Raw genomic sequence first — 18,983 nt, forward strand, 5'->3', positions numbered from 1 at the left:
GGACGGCGAGGACCCAGCGGCCGACCTCCGCCACGAGCGAGGCAGGGGCCGTGGGCCGGGAAGTTCCCGCCCCTGCCGCTCCCCGCGAGGCCGGGCTCCGGCACCTGGAGCCCAAAAGGCCCCGGGCTCGGGTGACTTGCGAAGCTCAGCCCTGGCCCATCTGGAGCCAGCGTTTCTCCTTTGTCCCTACAGCCTCCCTCTCCCGCAAGAACCACTAGTCCCAGGCTCCTCATTTCTGCCAGCAAATTCCCATACCTAGAATGTTTTCTCTGCTTCGTCACCTACTCCATTTCTTAAACTCCGTTCCTCCCAACACCTCACGCAACTGCCAGTCCCTCGGTGGGTGCCTGGGTGGGTGCCCTTGGGTGCACTTGCACCAGCACCAGTACAGCTGCTGTCGGCAACTGTTTTTTCTGGCCCTGGGAAGTGCCTGCTGGACTCAGCCACCAACCTGGCCTGGCCTGTCAGGAAGACCAGGGGTCACTGGGCCTAGAACTTGAAGTAACCCCCTCCCACACGCACCAAAACCTGGAGACTGGTTGGTTTAAACTTTCCAGGGGTCACAGGACTCAGGACAATGTAGATTTTGACCTCTGTGCTCTTGGGCTAAGGACTTAGGCTCTTCCAGCCACAAGTTCTGCTAAGAAGTTCTGACCTGGCCTACTTCGCAAGCCCACTGGACTTTCTCAGCCCAGGCCAGGTGCTAAGCTGGCTATTTTTACTCCCCAAGGACAAAGTAGTAAGGACAATCCACACCCGGATTGAAAGGCCGGCAGCAGGAGTCCCAATTCCAGCGAGGTTTTGGCTTCATCACCAGTCTCAACTGCAGGGTCTGACCTAGGCACAAGCCCCTGCTCATTGGGGCCGCTCGGAAAGGGCGATGGAGATGGAGCATTGGGAGTGTGACACAGTCATTTCTTTCCTTGGGAAACAGCTTTATTTACAAAACAGGTCTAAAATAAGAACATGAAATGACAAGCCCTTAGGAACTGTGGGAGGGCTGGCTCTTGGGGACCCAAGTGTGGAACCCAGGCGTCCAGGCAAAGGGCCTAAAGAAGGACTGATGTGTGAAGGGGACCTAAAATTTGAACTCCTTATATTTCTTGCTGCCCCCGCGGCTGTCCTGGGGCTGAGCTTTTCGTTTCTTTTGCTGTAGAAGATGAAAGACAAACAGGTTACCACACGTTACGCACCGATTCCCAAACCAAGACTGAGCAGGCTGACAGAGACACGCAGGTCTGGAAAAGAGCACTAAGACAAGAATCCCTTCTCACCGCTGTTTCAGGTCCTTCCCCCTGTACCTCAGTTTCATTACACTTAGAGGACCCCCCTCCCATCCCCACCCCCAGCCATTTCTAAGGCTTCCAGTACCAAGGAAGCTCAGGGCAGCAGGCTGTTTTCACCCTCATTCTTGCCACTACAGGACACCTCTCCACTGAAGGAGACCCTCGTCCCTGGTTCCCACTTAGGGGGCCCCATGTGAGCACCTACCTTCTGTTTGGCAGCATGCTCAGCCACCATGTCGCTGAAGTCTTCCTTTTCCACCTGTGCCTGCTGCTCCCGCACATGCTCCTCATACTTCTGGGTCATGGCCATGGGGTCCAGCTCCAACTCTTCTGGTGCCAGGGCCACTTCTACACCTTGTAGCTCGGGGGCCGGCCCCTTCCGGCTCATAACCTGGAGGAGAGATCAGAGCCTTGTCATTGCCAAAGAGGCGCAGAAACCCTAGGTTCTGGCCTCCCCAAGTCTCCCGAAGCAGTGCCTCCAAGTACTCACCGTGGACATGTCATAGATGTGGGTTGATCCCATCATGGCGCCCCCGACAGTGGCTGTTCTCTTCTCTGGCAACACAGTGAACAGCTGAGGAGTCTCACTTCTGTAAAGAACAATGGGGTCAAACCCAAAAAGGAAGGGACAAGAGTCTTCAAAAGGGGCAGCACTTCCACCCAGCTCCCCTTAGAGGTTCCCAGATACCCAGAGGGAAAAATGATGTTCAAGCTGCCGCTACAGGCCATGGAGACCCAGGAGAGGAGTTGTGGGTCCATGGGGAGAGGGGCAGGGCCCTGTTTATTGCAAAGAATCCAGTAAGAAAGACCAGAAGACCAACACCCCGCCAGACCAGGACTGCATCCCCACCTAATTCCCCGGAAGAGATGACACTCTTCTCCCACAGCAGCCAGAGCGAATACCTTGAAACACCTCATCCCCTTTCACTCCTCTGCCCAACATCCATCGAGTCTTCTGATCATTACTTGAATAAAATCCAAACTCCTTACAATGACCTAGAGGGCTCTTAAGCTCATGAGCTGATCTTGATTCACCATACTCTAACCTTCATTCTTTTTTTATAAACATTTTCTTTCTTTTTTTTTTTTTTAAAAAAGATTTATTTATTTACTTATACAAGCACTGGGTACAGTCAGAAGCGCGGGAGAATGAGAGAATTCACCAGAGCCAGGGCGGGAGCAGAACAGGCAGAAGGACTGAGGTACACTGCTGAGGGGAGCAGTAGTCCAGACAGGAGAGGTCTGTCGAGCCATTTGGGACCCTCACCCGGCGGCCAAGGATCGAACCGGCACTGCAGAGGCTGCGGGCAGCTTCGCAGACCAGCGTTCAACTGCTGTGCCACCGGGGAGGCCCTCTAACCTTCATTCTTGTTCTTTCTAGAACACACAAAACTTGAGACCTCTGCTTCCAGACAAGGAGTAACAGAGACTAGATGCACCTGTCCCATAACCCAAAAAAAAAAAAAAAAAAAGAGCAAGCAAAGTATATGAAACAGTAGTTTTCATGTCACTGGATGTGAAGCAACAGAGCACAGTGATTTCTGAAACAGGAAACAAATGAGGTGAGTCTGTTGACTGCTCAGCCCACTGCACGGGGAGTATGTGGGCCACAGAGCAGAGGCGGTGTAGAGCCCAAGGGACACCATGGGCTGAGGGGCTGATGCCGAGGGTGCAGGGAGACCAAGACAACTAGAGAGTATAGAGAGGCAGGGCACACACTCAAAACCTACAGGGGGCCCTCCCAGGACTCTGGTGAGGATGGCGTGTGAGGAAACCGCAGAGGCCAGGGAAATACCCAATGGATTAGTAGTAACAGTGTTGGCCTCTCTCAGGATTGAGAATAGTGCCTGTTCCACTGGCCAGAATGAAAAACCTCCTGCCTTGTGGGCAACAGGGGAAGTGCACAGAAGGGTCCCCACTCTGCTGGAGAAGACTGAACACTGCTTCTGTCCTGACTGAAGAATCTGAAAAGCAAGAGCTGAAAGGCTTAAATAGTTTCCAGTTCCCTTAATAGAGGTAAGACTTACAATGCAAAAGCATCCTGAGCCCCCAACAAGGTAAATTTCACAAGTGTGGCATCCAATCAAAAATTGATATGCAAAGAAACAGGAAAATAGAATCCTTAATGAGGGGGAAAATCAGTCGATTTAAATGAACCCAGAACTGGCAGAGATGTTAGAATTAGCAGGCAAGTATGTGAAAATGTTGTTATAACTGCACTCCATCTGTTCAAAATGTTAAATTAAGAGACACAGAAGATATAAAAAGACCCAAGTCACACCCCTAGGGTGGAAAAAGTACACAGAGGATGGGATTAATGTCAGATTAGAAATTGAAAAAAAAAAGCAAACCAGAAGACACAGGAATAGAAACTTTCTAAAATAAAAACACACCCCAAAATCTTTATTTTAAATTAACATAGCAGCAGGATGACTTCACGAGAGATCTGCATGTACAATAGGTGCACAGACGGAGCTGCCACAGGATAGAGAAGGGAAGGTAAAGAGCATTTGGAAATGTGATCCAGGAACAGCAACCACCGTGAGCCCGGTATCCAGAGCCTAATGAAGCCCAAGCCAGGAGACAGGACACATGCTGAGCAGCGGGTCAGGCTATCCCCAACAGGCATGGGGAAAATCTTATAAAGTGCCAGAGATAAGTGGTACGTGTACACAAAGAAACACGGCAAAGATGATGACAGATCTCCTATCAGAAACAAAGCAAGAAAGAAGACACTGGAACATCAGTAAAGTAAAACACAGTTAACCTGGACTGCTACGCCAGGCAAAAATTCTTCCAAAACAAAGGCCAAGTGAAGCCATTTTTAGACCACACAAGCTTCAAGAATTCCTGACCAATATACGCACACTACGGAATGCTGCAGGAAGCCTTTCAGGCAGATGGAAAATGATACCAAATGGAAACCCGAATAAGACAAAGAAAGAGAAGACTGGGCATGGGGATTATGTGGTTATGATTTTTATTGTTTAAATTGTGCTAAAAGATAGTTCACCATTTAAACAAAAATAATAACTACGTAGCGTATATATAGACTCTAACAGGTAAGTAAACTGTGTGACGATAGTGCCAAAGCCAGGGAGAGAAGTAGAAGTTACCACTGTCAGGGTCTTACTACTACCCAGAAGTGGTATAATATCACTTGAAGACAGACTGTGGTACAGATAGATGGGTAGTATAAACCCTCAAACAACCGCTAAGACAACAAAACAAAACCTTACAGCTAATAAGTCAACAAAGAAGATAAAATGGAATCAAAGTATGCGCTGTTAATAAAGGTCAGAAAATAGTAAAAATGGAACAAAGAACAGAATGGACGCAGAGAAAATCACCTGATGAAAGAGAGGCCAGTACATGAAGACTTAGCAATCTGACTATTCCCCGGGCACACCTCGCTCCACACACTCCCGACTGCGCTTTGCGGATACTGCGGTTTTCACAAATTTAAGGCTTCCGGCAACCCAGTGCAAGCAAGCTCTTGGTGCCACTTATCCAAGAGCAGGTGCTCACCCCAAGTCTCTCCCCCATTGAAAGGAGACGTGGACATTAGTGGTTTTTTGGACATACTGCTCTCATAGGAGTCTACAGTATAAACCTAACTTTTCTATCTCTGGGAAACAAAAAAACGTTGTGACTCACTTTATTGCAACCTTCACTTTGTTGTGAAGATTCTAGAACCAAAATCAGTGACTCCGAGGTGCGCCTGTACATGTAATAGCAGAGCTTTAAAATGCAGGACTGCGGAACCACACCTGTCCTAGGGCCTCGGCATCGCCTGCACTTAGTTCCTTCGGCCCGAGTTCCTCCTGTGACTGGTGCTTGCCCAGCATTCAGCTCTCAGCTCAAACACCTCCTCCTCAGCGAGGCCATTCCGAGCACCTCCCAACACCCAAGCCCTCGACATCCCACTACTGAGATTATCGTGTTCTCTGGTGACTTGCTGGCCTTGCCCCACTGCCTGAAGCAGTACCTCAAACACAGCTGGTGTGCCAAATCTCAGTAAGTTCTAAAAACAGGGTGCGGGGGATACACAAACGTCACCCAATCAAGTAACAGGCTAAAGGGAAGAGAAAGTCCTCCCCAACCCCCGCCCAGGCCCTTCCTGGTTTCCTCACCCATCCATTGCCTCCTCGATCTTCTTCTTCCTCAGCTCAATGAGTTCAGGGGTCTCCATTCCAGCTGGAACTGATGAGAACCCTCCAGGAGTGATGAGGCCACTGCGAAGAAAGGGACAAGCTCTGGAGTACAGACGAGGCCCCCCAACAATAGACTCCTTCCCAAAGGCAGACTCTGCCTCCCACCTGTCTGCAGGAGTAATGAAGCCCGTCTCATCTGGCTTGTCTTCATCACTTTCCTCCTCCTCCTCTTCTTCAGAAGACTCTTCATCAGATGGCTCCAGCTCCCCCAAGGGGTCCGATCAATCTCTTCTTCCTCAGTCTTGGTCTGAAAGAGATCGCACATTCCTTCAGCAAAGTAAGCACCTGTCGTGTGTTAAGTCACGGTAAGCTGCTGGCCACAAGAGAGAACAATCGCAGTACCCACGGGAAGCTCACATTCTAGTGAGGTGCTTACATGACAGCTCAAGAAAATGTATGCCCCTTTTCAGACACTGAAACTTCACAACTCTCAGCTCCCTGTAATGAAGCTCCAGACCCACAATCTCTGAATTTCATAACCTTAAGACCAAGCTGACCAGCCACGGCCCATACCTGAAACTCAGCAGCATTGGTCCCAAACACGTCCCCATAGAGTGGTTTCCCAGTCTCGTCCACAGGTGGCTTGCCCCAGCCGCCAGCATGGTACCCGAAAGAACAGCTCTGCACAAAAGGAAATGCAAGTCTGGAATACTGCAGCCCAAGAGCAGTCACTCTCCAGAGTACAGGACGAATACCTGGGACTGCTGAAAATTATGATTTCAGAGAAGAATGAAATGTCATAAAGCACCGCAAAGTTGGGCATCCCCAGTGGCGCAGCAGTTGAGCGCTGGGTTGTGAAGATGCCCGTGGCCTCTGCATTGCCGGTTCGATCCCTGGCCGCCGGTGAGGGTCCCACATGGCACGCAGACCTCTCCTGCCCCCTGCTCCCCTCAGCAGTGTACTTCAGTCCTTCTGCCTGTTCTGTTCCCTGCTCTGGCTCTGGTGAATTCTCTCACCCTCCCACACTTCTGACTGTACCCAGTGCTTGTATAAATAAATAAAAAAAGCACCGCAAAGTTATATGCAACAAATATGTGGTGGTACGAGGGTTGGGGGTAGGAAGTATCCTGCTAGGCCATTCTTCTCCAACCCCAGTGCTGCCTCTAGCTTGCTAAGCTCCAGCTAGAGAAGGGAGCAAGTAAGGAGGGCTCTATACCATGGCTCCAACAAAGCACCAAGGCAACTAGCTACCAAAGCTGCTCACAAGAGCCCGCCCTCTACTGAAGGGGCAAAGAACCCTCATCATACAGGTCCAGTGTGGCGGCACCCAGAGACTTTATCTTAAGTCCACTAAACCTGATTCACAAAATCTCATTCCAATGTCTGGTGAGAGAAACTGCTCAGGACTTCAACTACTCAGCACTTCCAGAGGCCAGCTGTCAGTGCTTTGCAGGAGACAAGTGAGGCCTATCTGGTTGGCCTTTCTGAAGACACCAACCTGTGTCTGTCCATGCCAAATGTGTGACGTTCACAAGACGTTCAGCAGCCCTAGCACACCTTGTATGTAGAGAATCCACCATGACAGGAAACATTTCATTCTCAACAAAAGATTCTCTTGCTGTTACTGTAGTTCTGAACATTAGGTATTTTTTCTCCAAGGGTCAAAAGGTACCAAAGTATATGATGGCAAACAGAAAAATGCGGGACAGAAATCAGGTATTAGCAGTTTTTTCAATTTCATTTGCATCTGATTTTTAATACAGAGATGCAAAGCATCCATTAAGTCAAAATGTTTCAGTGGGCAAGTTTCAGCAGTTCAACATTGTAATGACTCTAAATAAACTTGTCCACTCCCTCTGGACTATGCCAGCATTTGCAATTTTTTAAACCAAGATTTTCATCAGACAGTAAATATCAGCACTCACTCTACTTTAACTGTGCTGTCCTACAAGCAAGGACATATTTTTTTTTTTTGTTAATTCTGCTCTTTATTTTATTTTATTTTTTAAATAATAAATTTTATTTTTATATTCCCCATACAATTGCAGCCCCCCCCATTCTGACCCCAATCCCTCCCTTCCCGCCCCCTAAAAGTGTCTCTGGTTCATAGTTTTTTGTTGATTTTGATTTTCACTTTCTTACAGTTATTCATTTTCCTGGTGCAAGGACATATTTTTTATGTGATTCCTGTAAGCGTGCTGTTAGGAGACAATTTTTAAAAACCCAGAAGTATGCAAAGGACCTCAGCCTTCCCGGCAGAGTGCTCGCCATCAGAACCCAACACACTTACTTTAAAAAACATGGCTCCAACTTCTTAGTGATTTTTCCAAACTTTGGAAACCTTTCTGAATTTGTTTCTCTTAAGAACAGAAATTTTTATCTGAACATTAACAATTAATTCCTTTTCACTTTAATGACTTTATAAGGTTTTTTTCCCTGAACCTTTTATTTTAAAATACTAAATTCAATGACATTCTTAAGATAAATCATTTCTACCTATCTACCCACCTACCTATCAGGAATATATCTGCAGATACCTTATTCAGATGTTAAATTTGTTTTTTTCTGAGTGGTGAAACTGAGTGACTCATCCCCATCTTTGCTCTCATTAATTAATTGTTTTATGATAAGCACGCCAGGATTTTATAAAAAACAAAAACCGCATTACTTTTCTTTAAAAAGAAGAGAGACATGGCAAAATGAGAAGGAAAATAAAAACCACCCTCTAGTTAAAAAGCAAAGGCAGCTAAGAATGGAAGAAAGGCCAGTGCTCACCTCTGGGATGGGCGAGTTCAGCCCAGGGATCTTCAGGTTGGGGTAGGACGGGGGCGGGCCGTATCGCTGCATGGCAATCAGCCATGGGGGAGGCACCTTGTGGGCATTCTGTGGGAGAAAGCACAGGGTATTATCGGCCGACCGGAGCCCTCTGTCTCCCTTCCGCCCCAATTCCACCACCTTCTCTGAGGCCCCAGTCAGGTAACTGGCACTCACTGGTCCTACTGGCATCCCCAAGGAAATCCTTAGCTCATCAGACAGATCTCCTGGCTTCTTCTCCTTCAGTCGTGTCTCAAACTCCTTCCCCTGAGGAAAAAGAAGACCACGCTGTATTGTGTGTGCCAGCCAAACACTGAACAGGAGAACAAAGACCAGGAGCGCCAATCGACACGGGGTAAAACCCCCCACTGAAGGCTGCCTGGTCCCCACTGCCATTCTCATCGCTTCTTTCCCTGGCGACAGAAGGAAAAGGAATAAAGGCCAGGAAGGAGGGGAAAGTTAAGGCTCCCAGTGCCGTCATTAACCCACTGAGAACACAGGTCAACTAAGGACCTACTTTCTGGCCTGTGAAATGAGGGCATTTGACAGAATGATTCCAATGTCTTCCTGCCGCAAAGATCCACAACATCACAGTGACCAACATCACAGGGACCCGAAAAACAGAACTTTCTCCTACCCTCAATGTTAGATGTTTCCTAAAAGCATCTGTTGCTTGGCCCCTCTGTCCCTAACGCCTCCACTCTATGTGATTACCACCTCCAAGGCCTGGTCTGCACCTCTCTTGCAGATACCACCTCATATTAAGATTTCAGATTCTATCCCCTCCCGGGGCGGGGTGCCTCCCCAGCACAGGCCCAACCTCATAGTATAGGTCCCCGTGGATGGTCAGCTTGGGCTTGGTCTGCCACTTGAAGAAGGCGTCATGCAGCTTCTGGTAGTCGATGTCGATCTTCCCCATTTTAGGCCGAACCTTCTCTCGCATTTTGGACTTCATGGTCTTCTGCTCTTCCTGTAGAGAATGGCAGAAGACACACCATAAAAAGTATTCACCAGGGGCCTCCCTGGTGGTGCAGGGGTGAAAGTCTCAGCGCTATCAAGCTGTCACCAGCCACTGTGGCACAAGATCCATCCCCAGCCAATGAGCTACCCACAGGGCACAGACCTCTCCTGTCTCCCCACTGCTTCCTTCAGCAGTGTATTTCAGTGGATCTGCCTGTTCTGCTCCCCACTCTGTCTCTGTTGAATCCTCTCACACCCCCACACCACTAGCCTACACCCCAGATCTTGTATGTGTAAAATAAATAAAAATAAATTTTTTTTTTTTTTTAAAGTATTCACCAACGTCAACCCTTAAAATATCAGGCCGGGGCCTCCCCTGGTGGCGCAGCGGTTGAGCACTGGGCTGCGAGGCTGCCTGCAGCCTTTGCAGTGCCGGTTCGTTCCCCGGCCGCCGGCAAGGGCCCCACAAAAAAAAATAAAATAAATAAAAAATCAGGCCCCCCACTCTTGGAAGAGATGAAGGCAAACTTCATTTATCTCATTCTCAATGTCACCAAACTCCTTCCTGCTCAAAACTCCTCAAAATCCCCAATACAAAAAAGAGACTTGTATGAAATCAGCCTCAGCTACAACTGTCCATCAGCACTTTCTCAAGCCATATGATCAAGAGACTGATCTCAAATTACCCCCGAGGGACAAGGGGCTGGAGTCTGGCTGCAGGCAGCTTCCATGTGGGCGCTGGGACCCCGAGTGCATGGCAAGGAAATAAGCATTCCCTACCCAAAGCATTCCATGAAGAACCTCAAATTTAAGAAGCTACACAAGGACCGTGAACCTCCAGCTGTGCAGGCTCGCACTGGGAGCAGGAACTAGAGACACGGCCACAAGCAACCCGGAGGAAAAGGAGTCACGTCATGCTGAGGAGAGCTGGTGACACAGGGGCGGGGGAAGAGACAAGAGGAAGAGACCAGAGGACTCAGCATGGGGCAGGAGCATGAGCTGAACACAGGGGTGAGGTCTGCCTGTCAGGAATGATGTCCTCCCGCCCCTGCTCTCCCTGCCAGGCGTCAGATAACTTGGAGAACAGATAATTAGATGATCTCCAAGTAGGTAGATTTGGGGATCCAGATTCTGATATTGAGGAAGGCCGCATCCCCTGGCCTCACCTTCTCCTGCAGAGCCTCACGCATCTCCTGGATGCCTGTGCGTTTGATGAAGTCTGGCAGCTCGAACGGAGGCTTCTCAATGCCTCGTTTGCCCTGCAGGTACTTGCGCTTAAAACACCAGTGCCGCGGCACGGGCACAGAATTCCGAGTGGCCTTGAGGTGAACCAAGAGCTTGGGGTCCTGAGCTGTCACATCATGCATCTCCACAACGTCAGGCCGGGCCACGAGCTGGAAAACACCACAGTGTGACTCTAGAAGGCCCCAACCTCTCTGGCACAAGGCATGTTTGCTTCCTCTTCTGCCAGCCTCTTAAGGTAACTTCCTAAATCACTCTGGCCTCCTTCAAAGGCCTCCTTTCCAAAAGCAAAACCCTGTGGGGTTCTAGGAGCTCCTCAGGTGGGCTCCCCACCTGGCCCCAGGGCCTACTGGGTTGTCTCGCTTCTCACCTGCTTGAGTTCTGCCACCGTGAAGCGATTCATCCGGCGCAACTTCTTCTTGGACAGCTTGGGGGCTTCTGGCTTCTTTTCCTAGAACAGAACAGTCATCACCTTGGAGCAGGACCCCCAGGTGGGAAGAGACAGCCCACTGCAGCCTGTTTTTTTTTTTTTTGTTTGTTTGTTTTTATTTAAAATTTTTTTTTTTTATAGAGGCATGTTTATTTATTTATTTGTTTGCTTGTTTGTTTGTTTGTTTATACATGCACTGGGTACAGTCAGAAGCGTGGGAGGGTGAGAGAATTCACCAGAGCGGGAAGCAGAGCAGGCAGAAGGACCGAAGTACACTGCTGAGGGGAGCAGCGGGCGGCAGGAGAGGTCTGCGCGCCATGTGGGACCCTCCTCCAGTGGCCGGGGAGCAGCCAGGGATCGAACCGGTGCCACAGAGGCTGCGGGCAGCTTTGCAACCCAGCGCTCAACCACTGCGCCACCGGGGAGGCCCTGACTGCAGCCTGTTTTAAGCCACCTACAGGAGCCTCCCTCCAAGGCTCCGCCCCAGTACCTCTCAGGAGGCATCTCAGCCAGCTGTCCCCGCAGTCCCTGTCTCCCCATCGGAGGCTGCAGCCTCACCTGCTCGTCATCACTGCTGTCGTCATCGCTATCCTTGTGCTCCTCCTCAAAGCCCTTCTTCTTGGGAGCTGCAGAGTTCTCCATCTTGTCCAGTTTCTCGGGCTCCTTCTCTTTCTCCTTCTTCACGTCGTCAGTGAGCTGCGAAGCCAGACAACATCCGCTGGGCCCCCTCCCCAGTTCCTGAACCGGGCCCTGAAAACACGCCCTCCCAACCCCATTTGCCCCGCCTGCTCGGCCCCTCAGCGCATTGCTCCCTGTACCTTGAAAGCCTCAAAAATCCTCTTGAAGAAGATGAAGTTGGGCTCATAAATCTCAGGCTCTTCAGTCACATACTCGATCTCAACATCAGCAGCGGGGGAGTCTGAGCTCCGGGACCGGGTGGGCTCCTTCTCTCGGTCTCCAGAGCTCTCAGATGATGCCCCCCGCACTCGCTGGGGCTTTTTCTTCTTCTTTCGGTTCCGACGCTTCCGGTTTTTCTGTCAAAAACAAGGGAAAAACCACAGAATGAGAGACTCCAAGCACCAGGCCTTACCCTTCCACCCAATTGCCAAGAGGCTGAGTAAAAAGGTCTTGAAGTCTGACTGCAAGGTCTGCCCTCTCGAGCTGGGAGCCTCGGGGTGAGTTACTGCCCCTCTCAGAACCGCGGCTTAGTCAGTGGCAAGACATGGAGCATGCAGAGACTCAAAGGCTTTATGGCGGTGACCGAAACGGCAACAGGGCGCTTAGGGTGAAAGAGGCTCCCAACGGCAGGCACTCCGCGCGGAGCGCTACTCCAGGGCCGCGCCGTTGGACCGGCCTTCCAGGCTCAGCACCACTCCATACCTCCTTTTTGGATACGGACACCGTGTCCTCCTCCGTCTCTGACGCTGACTGGCCCAGGGACGAGCGAGTGTCTGTCTCCATCTCCTCTTCCTCTGTAAGGGACGCGGGCGGCTGTCAGCCCTGCCCGCCCCTTGCGGCATCAGCCCCCTTTCCCAAGGGCCAGCTTTTCTCGGATCCCCCCCCGGGGAAGGCAGGGAGGGCTGTAGCCCCGGCCCCACCACCAGGTCCCGACCCTGCAGCCTCAGGCCCCACTCACCCTGCTGAGAGTTCATCTCCTCCTGGCGGCTCTCCTTCAGCTGCAGGATCTTTTCCAAAGCCTGGGGAATCTTGGGCCCCACAGAGGGGTCGTCCATCTGCCAGAGACAACCCAGGAGGCGCGGGGTGATTACAGTGTCCTTCCTCGGACTTCACCCTCTTGTACCAGAGAGACCACTGGCCAGGAGACGTGAACAGCAGCAGCGGCCAACACCAGCTGGACACTCACTCCTCAGCATCTCTGAGTTACCCTCAGATCCTGGCCAGAAATGTCCCCCAGACCCTACTTCCTGCCCTGCCTCAACATTTTAACTTAGTATGGTTACCCCCGCACTCCCCCCAGAAGTCCTCCCATCTTCCCTGAGGATTCTCTACACACCCAGAAAGCATCCCCTTTTAAACCACATTCTCCTGTCCTGAAAAAGAAATCACATGCTCACCTCTCTGTTTTCATCTCCAGGGGGTGGTGGGGGGCCCCGAGGTCGGGGAACAGGGGCTCCCATGGGCAAAACAGTAGGAGTGGGACCCACTGGAGCTGCTACTGGAAAGAGGAAAAAACCCAATGTCAGAGGAAACAGAACATTGTAAAAATTACCTTCCTTGCTAAAAGCCAGGGTGGTGTTATCCTTAGAGGGAGGGGTGGCTAAAAAGGAGACTAGGAGAGCTTTTGGGATGCTGATAATGTTTTGGCTCCTAGTCTAAATGCTGGTTTTATGGGTATGCTCGGTTTATGAAAATTCACTTTACATGCTCTAGTCCTAAGAAGAGAAATTTATCATCACCCTCCTCGCCCTGCCCTTCCATTCCCAAAGATTTACCTCGAGGGCCCAGGGGGGTGCGAACACCAATCTGACCCATGTCCTGTGGCGGCCGAGGCACTGGGGTGCCCATCTTGGCAATCTCCTGCTGCCGCTCCTGTTCTAGCAACACCGCTGCCTACGAGGGGGAAGTGGGGTGGAGACACAGCTTGAAAATCCATCCAGCAGCCCAAGCAGCCCCCGGCCAATGCCTTCTTTCAGCTAGACAACAAGTTCAGACATCACCCCCACCCCACTTCCCAGCCACTAAGCCAAATAGCCCTCTCATCACCAAGGAAAATCCCTAGAAATGCCCCCGGAAACATCTGACTCCCAACTGAGAACTTACTAGCTAGACAGATACTGCTTTCATTTCTAAGGTAGAATTTTCTCATTTTTTCTTCCTCAAAAGACTGTCATTTCTAAGGAACAATGAGTTCTTTACTTACATGGACCCCTCAAGTCCTAACACAACCTAGGCAAAGACAGTGCTTCACAAACACTTCCATGTCTACTGCTGTTATCTTCATTCTCCAAGAAGCCTGAGAAATGCCTACGTAACTGACAGAGCGCACCTCTAAGATTGAACGTCTTATGTATCTTTCCCTGACTTAAATTATTTTCAACACATTCAGTCTAAATCAGATACTAATGATTAAGCTGGCACAGAGCCCTCTCCAAGTCCCTAGAAATATGCTAAAATATCAGCATATAAGACCAGTAAGGTCAGCAAACTTTTTCCGCAATAACCAAACAGTATTTCAAGTTTTACTGACCATTGGGCAAACTCTGTTGTACATTCTGAGTTTGGTGTTTTGTTTGCTTGTTTTTTGACACTTTTTTAAAAACATAAAAGCTGTGTCATTAGCTCACGGGCCATTCAAGACAGGCCACGGGCCATAGTTTACCAAACCCTGATCTACAAAAGGATGCAATTACTTGGGAGATCCTGGAATTTAGTTTAGGATAAGGGAGTCTCCACAGAAAACTTAAATGGTGCTTCAGTTTTAAACACTAGAAGTGTAACAGATTCTCAAGTGCTTCAGACTCTAAACACTAGAAGTGACTGCCAATGGATTGGACCATGGGGTCAAAGGTCAGGAAGAGGGACATTACCCGCTTCTGCTGCTCCAAGAGCTCATGTTCCTTCAGTGAATGATCTCCCTGCTTAAAAGAGAAAACAAGCTCATACCAGCACCAATCTCTCATAGATCAGTCTGCCGTAACTACTTCCTGGAGTCCTCTTCCAGCCTAAGTCCTAAGTTCTAGTCTTTGGTCCAGACTCTTCCTCCCAGATCCAGCTAGGATCCAACTCTTTCTGAGGCTCCACTCCCCCTACAGGACCCTGATGAGACCCGGGTCCAGAATGTCACCTGCCCTACCTGCTTGGCACGCTCCTCTTGCTGCATGAGCAATGCTGCCTGCTGCTGTGCCAGCTTCAGTCGCTCCTCTTCTGACAGCGCCACAGGCTCACCCACCCGGAGAGGAGGTGGAGGGCCCAAGTTTGGTGGGCGGGGTCCAACTGCCATAGGAAAGCCAAGGCCAAGGCCTGGTGGAGGAGGTGGTGGTGGAGGAGGAGGTTGCAGAGGGGGGAGTCCCATGGGTGGTGGTGGCATGGGAATCCCAGGGAGCTGTGGAGAGAGAGATGACCATCAGCGGGAAAGCACTTACCTACGGCAAACATTGCTGGGGGGATATACTATGAGCCACATGTTGTGGTTCAAATTCAAATGGCATAAGAGTCTCACATTCAAAGAGAATAACAGGACTATTACTAGAAAAGAATGTTAACTTTGGGACATCAACCAATGAAGGCCACCGACTGCCTCCCCAGAAAAACAGCATGAACACAGGTTTTACATACAATTTCAGGAGATTCACAGCACTATAAGCTATCCGCAGCCACTGCAACATAAGTTTGATCCCCAGCCAGGGAGGTGACCCACATGGTGCAGCAGACCTCTCCTGTCTTGCCTGCTGCTCCCCTCAGGGGTGTATTTCAGTAGATCCACCTGTTCTGTTCCCCACTCTGTCTCTGGTGACTCTTCTCAACCCCGACACCTCTGGCCTACACCCCAGTTCTTGTATGTGTAAATAGGCCTTTTTAAAAAAAAATTTTTTCAGGAGCTTCACGGATACCTGCAAAGGTATCTATGGACTCTTTAACCCACACACAGACACCAGTAGACCCTACTGGCTTTATTTTTTAATTATCTTTTTAGGTCTTTTTTTTTTTTTTTTAAATTTTTGTATAGAACAACTGCAGTGTAGACCACAGGTGGGGTGGAGGTATTGGTGAGAGGATTCCCCAGAGACAGAATGGGGAGCAGAGCAGGCAAGAGGAGCAGCAAGTGACACAGGAAAGGTGTGCTGCACCACATGGGGGTTAGCTCCCTAGCCAGGGAAAGAACTCAGGCCACCGCAGTGAAAGCTCTGAGACTTAACCCCTAAGTCACCAGGGAGGCCCCCCAAACTGGCTTTAGAGAAGAGCCATGACCTGGATCAGAGAGGACCTGGAAGCTGAGAGAACTTAAACGGAGGCAGTGTGTCCCACTAATTCAGAAAACACAGACGTAGGAACTCAAGTGTGGGAGTCAGCCCTACTGTCTCACTGAGTAACAAGGGAACTGTGCCTACGTTATTACTTCCAGCTGAGGGGAGGATCAAGTCAGGCTTCCAGATAGCCAAGCTGAATTTTAAATGACAGGTAGAGCATGGAAGAACAGACACTGGGGAAGTAAGGCACTGTCAGGACCAAAAGAGAGCAGAAAAGTGTCCAGTTCTGGCATCACAGCACCTCACTGCCCAGTCTGCTAGCTGCATCCCCAATACTCACGTGGGAAATGTACTACCTTGAACAAAGGAATGACAAAATGGAATAACCTCCTTACCTGTGCTGACATGGGAGGGGGAGCAGCTTTGTCCCCATCTTCACCTCTCAGAACTGGCCGATTTAGCACGATGCCAGTCTGCAAAAGGAAGAGAACTGTCAGTCCAAGAGGAGCTATTGCACTAAATGACGTTCCCTCCCATTCATACAACAAAATGTACGCCGTGCTGGGCTCTGGGGAGAGTCAACATACACAAAAGCGATTACAACAGAGAAGACAAAGGCCAGAACAGGCCAAAGGAGCAAGCCCCCGCGGGCTGCGCCGAAGCACATGAGGAACGGAGACGGGACGGTGAGGATCCCAAAGGCCTAGAGAAGCTCGGCCTCTCCTGACGTGCCGCCGCCAGCACTTACCTGGCGGGTGTAGGTCTGCAGCCGTTCTACCAGCTCCTCGCGACTCCCTGCTGGGCAAAGCACAAGATCAAAGCGGTACGTCAGGCTGAGCCGAACAGCGGGCCTAAGTCAGGCCCCAGTCGGGCCCCAGCCACCGGCCTCCCTCCCCCGCCCCTGGGTCTCCGGGGTAACAGGCTCCGCTTCCCCACAGGCCTACGCAGCCCGCTCTTGACCGCCGGTGCTCCTCACCCTGGATCGGAGCTCCGATCTCCGCCAACTTGGCTTGAAGCTCCTGGGCCGCCCAGGCGCCATAATGCCCGGGAGGTGGCGGCGGCGGCAGCTGCAACTCTCCTTTCGGCGCCTCGGGATGCTCGGCCGCCATCTTAGCCGCAGCAAGGCGCGCGACCAATCCGGAAACTCGGACCAACCTCGGGGCGCACTTCCCGGAACTTCCGGCAGCGCCGTACGCCACGTCCGCTCGAGAGTCGGAAGGCCTCTGCCGGGAATCCCGGTTGGCGAGAGAGGCAGCCGGGCCTCCAATGGCCGGCGCCCGGGTCGCAAAGCTTCCTGGGAGTTGTAGTCCGCAGGTCGCGGCCGACGGCTCCGGCACTCGCACCCGGCCGGGCCACGGCACCCGGATCCTGGGGGCTGGCGTGGGGGCGGGCTGCGGGGAAAGCTGGGCCCGCCCCAGGGCGTGCTGGCCGCGTCTCACCCGCCCTAGAGCCGATCTGAGTGTCTAGTCTGGCGGGAGAGACCCGGGCTCGAATGCTCCCAGGGAGTCCCGAGGGACGCATTCCCCGGGCGGCCTCCCTTTGCGGGCTCATGGCGGAGGTTGCAGCCGCTGCCTGTGATTAAACAGTGTCTGATTGTCCGCCCACCTACCCCCCCGGCCCGGCCCGGCCCGGCCCGGGATGAATGGGCTGAAAAGGGATCGGAGCTTGAGAAGAGCTGGCTCGCCCGGGCTGAGCTCCAGCGGCCAATCTTGGGGAAGGGCGCCATTGAAGCCTCTTTTCCACCTTCCCCCTCAAATGTCGACCCGCTAAAAGCCCGACCCCGCTTCCCTTTCCTTCTTCCTTGGAGCTCATCCTCCACCATTTGCTTTTAAGTCTTTCTTGCCCCTTCTTCCCACAGACCCCGACTTTTCACTGCCCTGCAGCTCCTGGAGATGCTGAATAGACTACTAGAAGAAAAAAATAATGCAGTAGTCTTATCTGGGTCTTTTTTAGTCTTGAAAATAAACTCGGGATCCTGGTCCTCATTGGCCTCCTATCAGGATCGGCCCTGTCTGGAACCCTTCCCCCCATAGTCTGTGCACCTGAGGCAGACAGGTGCCCCCCACCACCACAATTGGTCACCTCTCCCTGTCCTGTCCTAATCCACCAACTCAGTTTCTCTCCCCACCTCAGGCCCCTCTTCTAAGGTCCCTCTCCCATTCTAGTTCTCTCTCATTGACAGCCAGGCTCCGTGTGAGTGTGTGCGCGCGTGTGCACTAGCTAAGTGAGAGCCAGGAGGCAAATGGTCTCACCTTCCCTCACACACCCATACTACCAGGCTCCGTTTCACTGCCTGCCTCCAACAGAGCAGTAGCTGGAGACGGGGAAAGAGAATGGTGTGCCAGGTTCAAGGAAAGTGAAGTTTAGGAGTAACAAAGAAAAGGACCAGGCCAGGAAGTTTGCTCACATTCTAGCCTTGGCTTGGCAAATCTCTTCTGCTTCTGCCCAATCTTGAACCTTCCTCTTTCCATCACGACCACCATTCCAGTCTCTTGCACTCATTTGTCCCAAAGAGAGACCAGTGCTGTGCTTCCCTCCTACCTGTCTGCCCACTGAGGCAGAACCATTCCTGACCCAAAGGAAGTAGACCTCTGTTCCTTATAACCAGAGAGTCCTTGGCAGGTCACCTGAGGCTGGAGGCCAGCCCCCAAGGCACTGTATGAGCTAGGTGAGGGGTCTCAGGTAGGGTAAACTGAGGGTCCGCAGGTGAAGAGGTAGTGTAGTTAGGACCAGAAGAGACAAGTCAGGAGGGACCTTATTTATCATAGCAGTCCTGGGCCCAGATGGGGTCAGACACCCCGCCCTCGCCGGCAGAAGTGAAGCCTGAGGGGCAGCCTGAGAAGCTGACATGCCCCAGGAACCACAGCAGCTCTGACTTTGAGCGCCCCCTTCTCGTCTCCTGAAAAAGGACCCTCATGAACACCTGTCCCCTGCCTGTGAGGGCCTATCATGGAATCCAGTCCCTGTCAGTGCAAACTCTGGAGGACTACCCCAATCCGGGGCCCTGACCGTACCAGGCCAAGTGGGCAGGAAAAGGAGGTGTGTGTGAAAACCAGAACTAAATGTGGGGCTCTGAGTGTCTGGCAGGACTTTGAGAGGTGCTGCTGCCCAGCCCCCGGGGTGGTAGGAGCTAAGGGATAAGGAGACAGAAAATTCAGGACCATACACC

The 18,983-nt window shown here is 51.4% G+C and overlaps 1 protein-coding gene across 1 annotated transcript; it reads right to left on the reverse strand.

The window, feature by feature from the left end:
* Positions 1-911: 911 nt before the first annotated feature.
* On the reverse strand, positions 912-16,952 carry SF3B2 (splicing factor 3b subunit 2). The gene is given in 23 exon segments (XM_037517533.2): positions 912-1,150; positions 1,492-1,677; positions 1,777-1,876; positions 5,420-5,521; positions 5,606-5,705; positions 5,708-5,747; positions 6,014-6,121; positions 8,216-8,323; positions 8,432-8,521; positions 9,075-9,224; positions 10,381-10,608; positions 10,827-10,907; positions 11,445-11,582; positions 11,705-11,920; positions 12,267-12,358; positions 12,523-12,619; positions 12,962-13,062; positions 13,340-13,457; positions 14,435-14,485; positions 14,701-14,949; positions 16,210-16,287; positions 16,563-16,609; positions 16,791-16,952. Coding segments are annotated over 23 exon segments (2,685 nt in total). The 5' UTR covers positions 16,924-16,952; the 3' UTR covers positions 912-1,078.
* Between the last annotated feature and the right edge of the window lie 2,031 nt (positions 16,953-18,983).

The sequence above is a fragment of the Talpa occidentalis genome, unplaced genomic scaffold, assembly GCF_014898055.3.
Source record: "Talpa occidentalis isolate TD23 unplaced genomic scaffold, MPIMG_talOcc4v2.1 talOcc4.17, whole genome shotgun sequence".
NCBI lineage: Eukaryota > Metazoa > Chordata > Mammalia > Eulipotyphla > Talpidae > Talpa > Talpa occidentalis.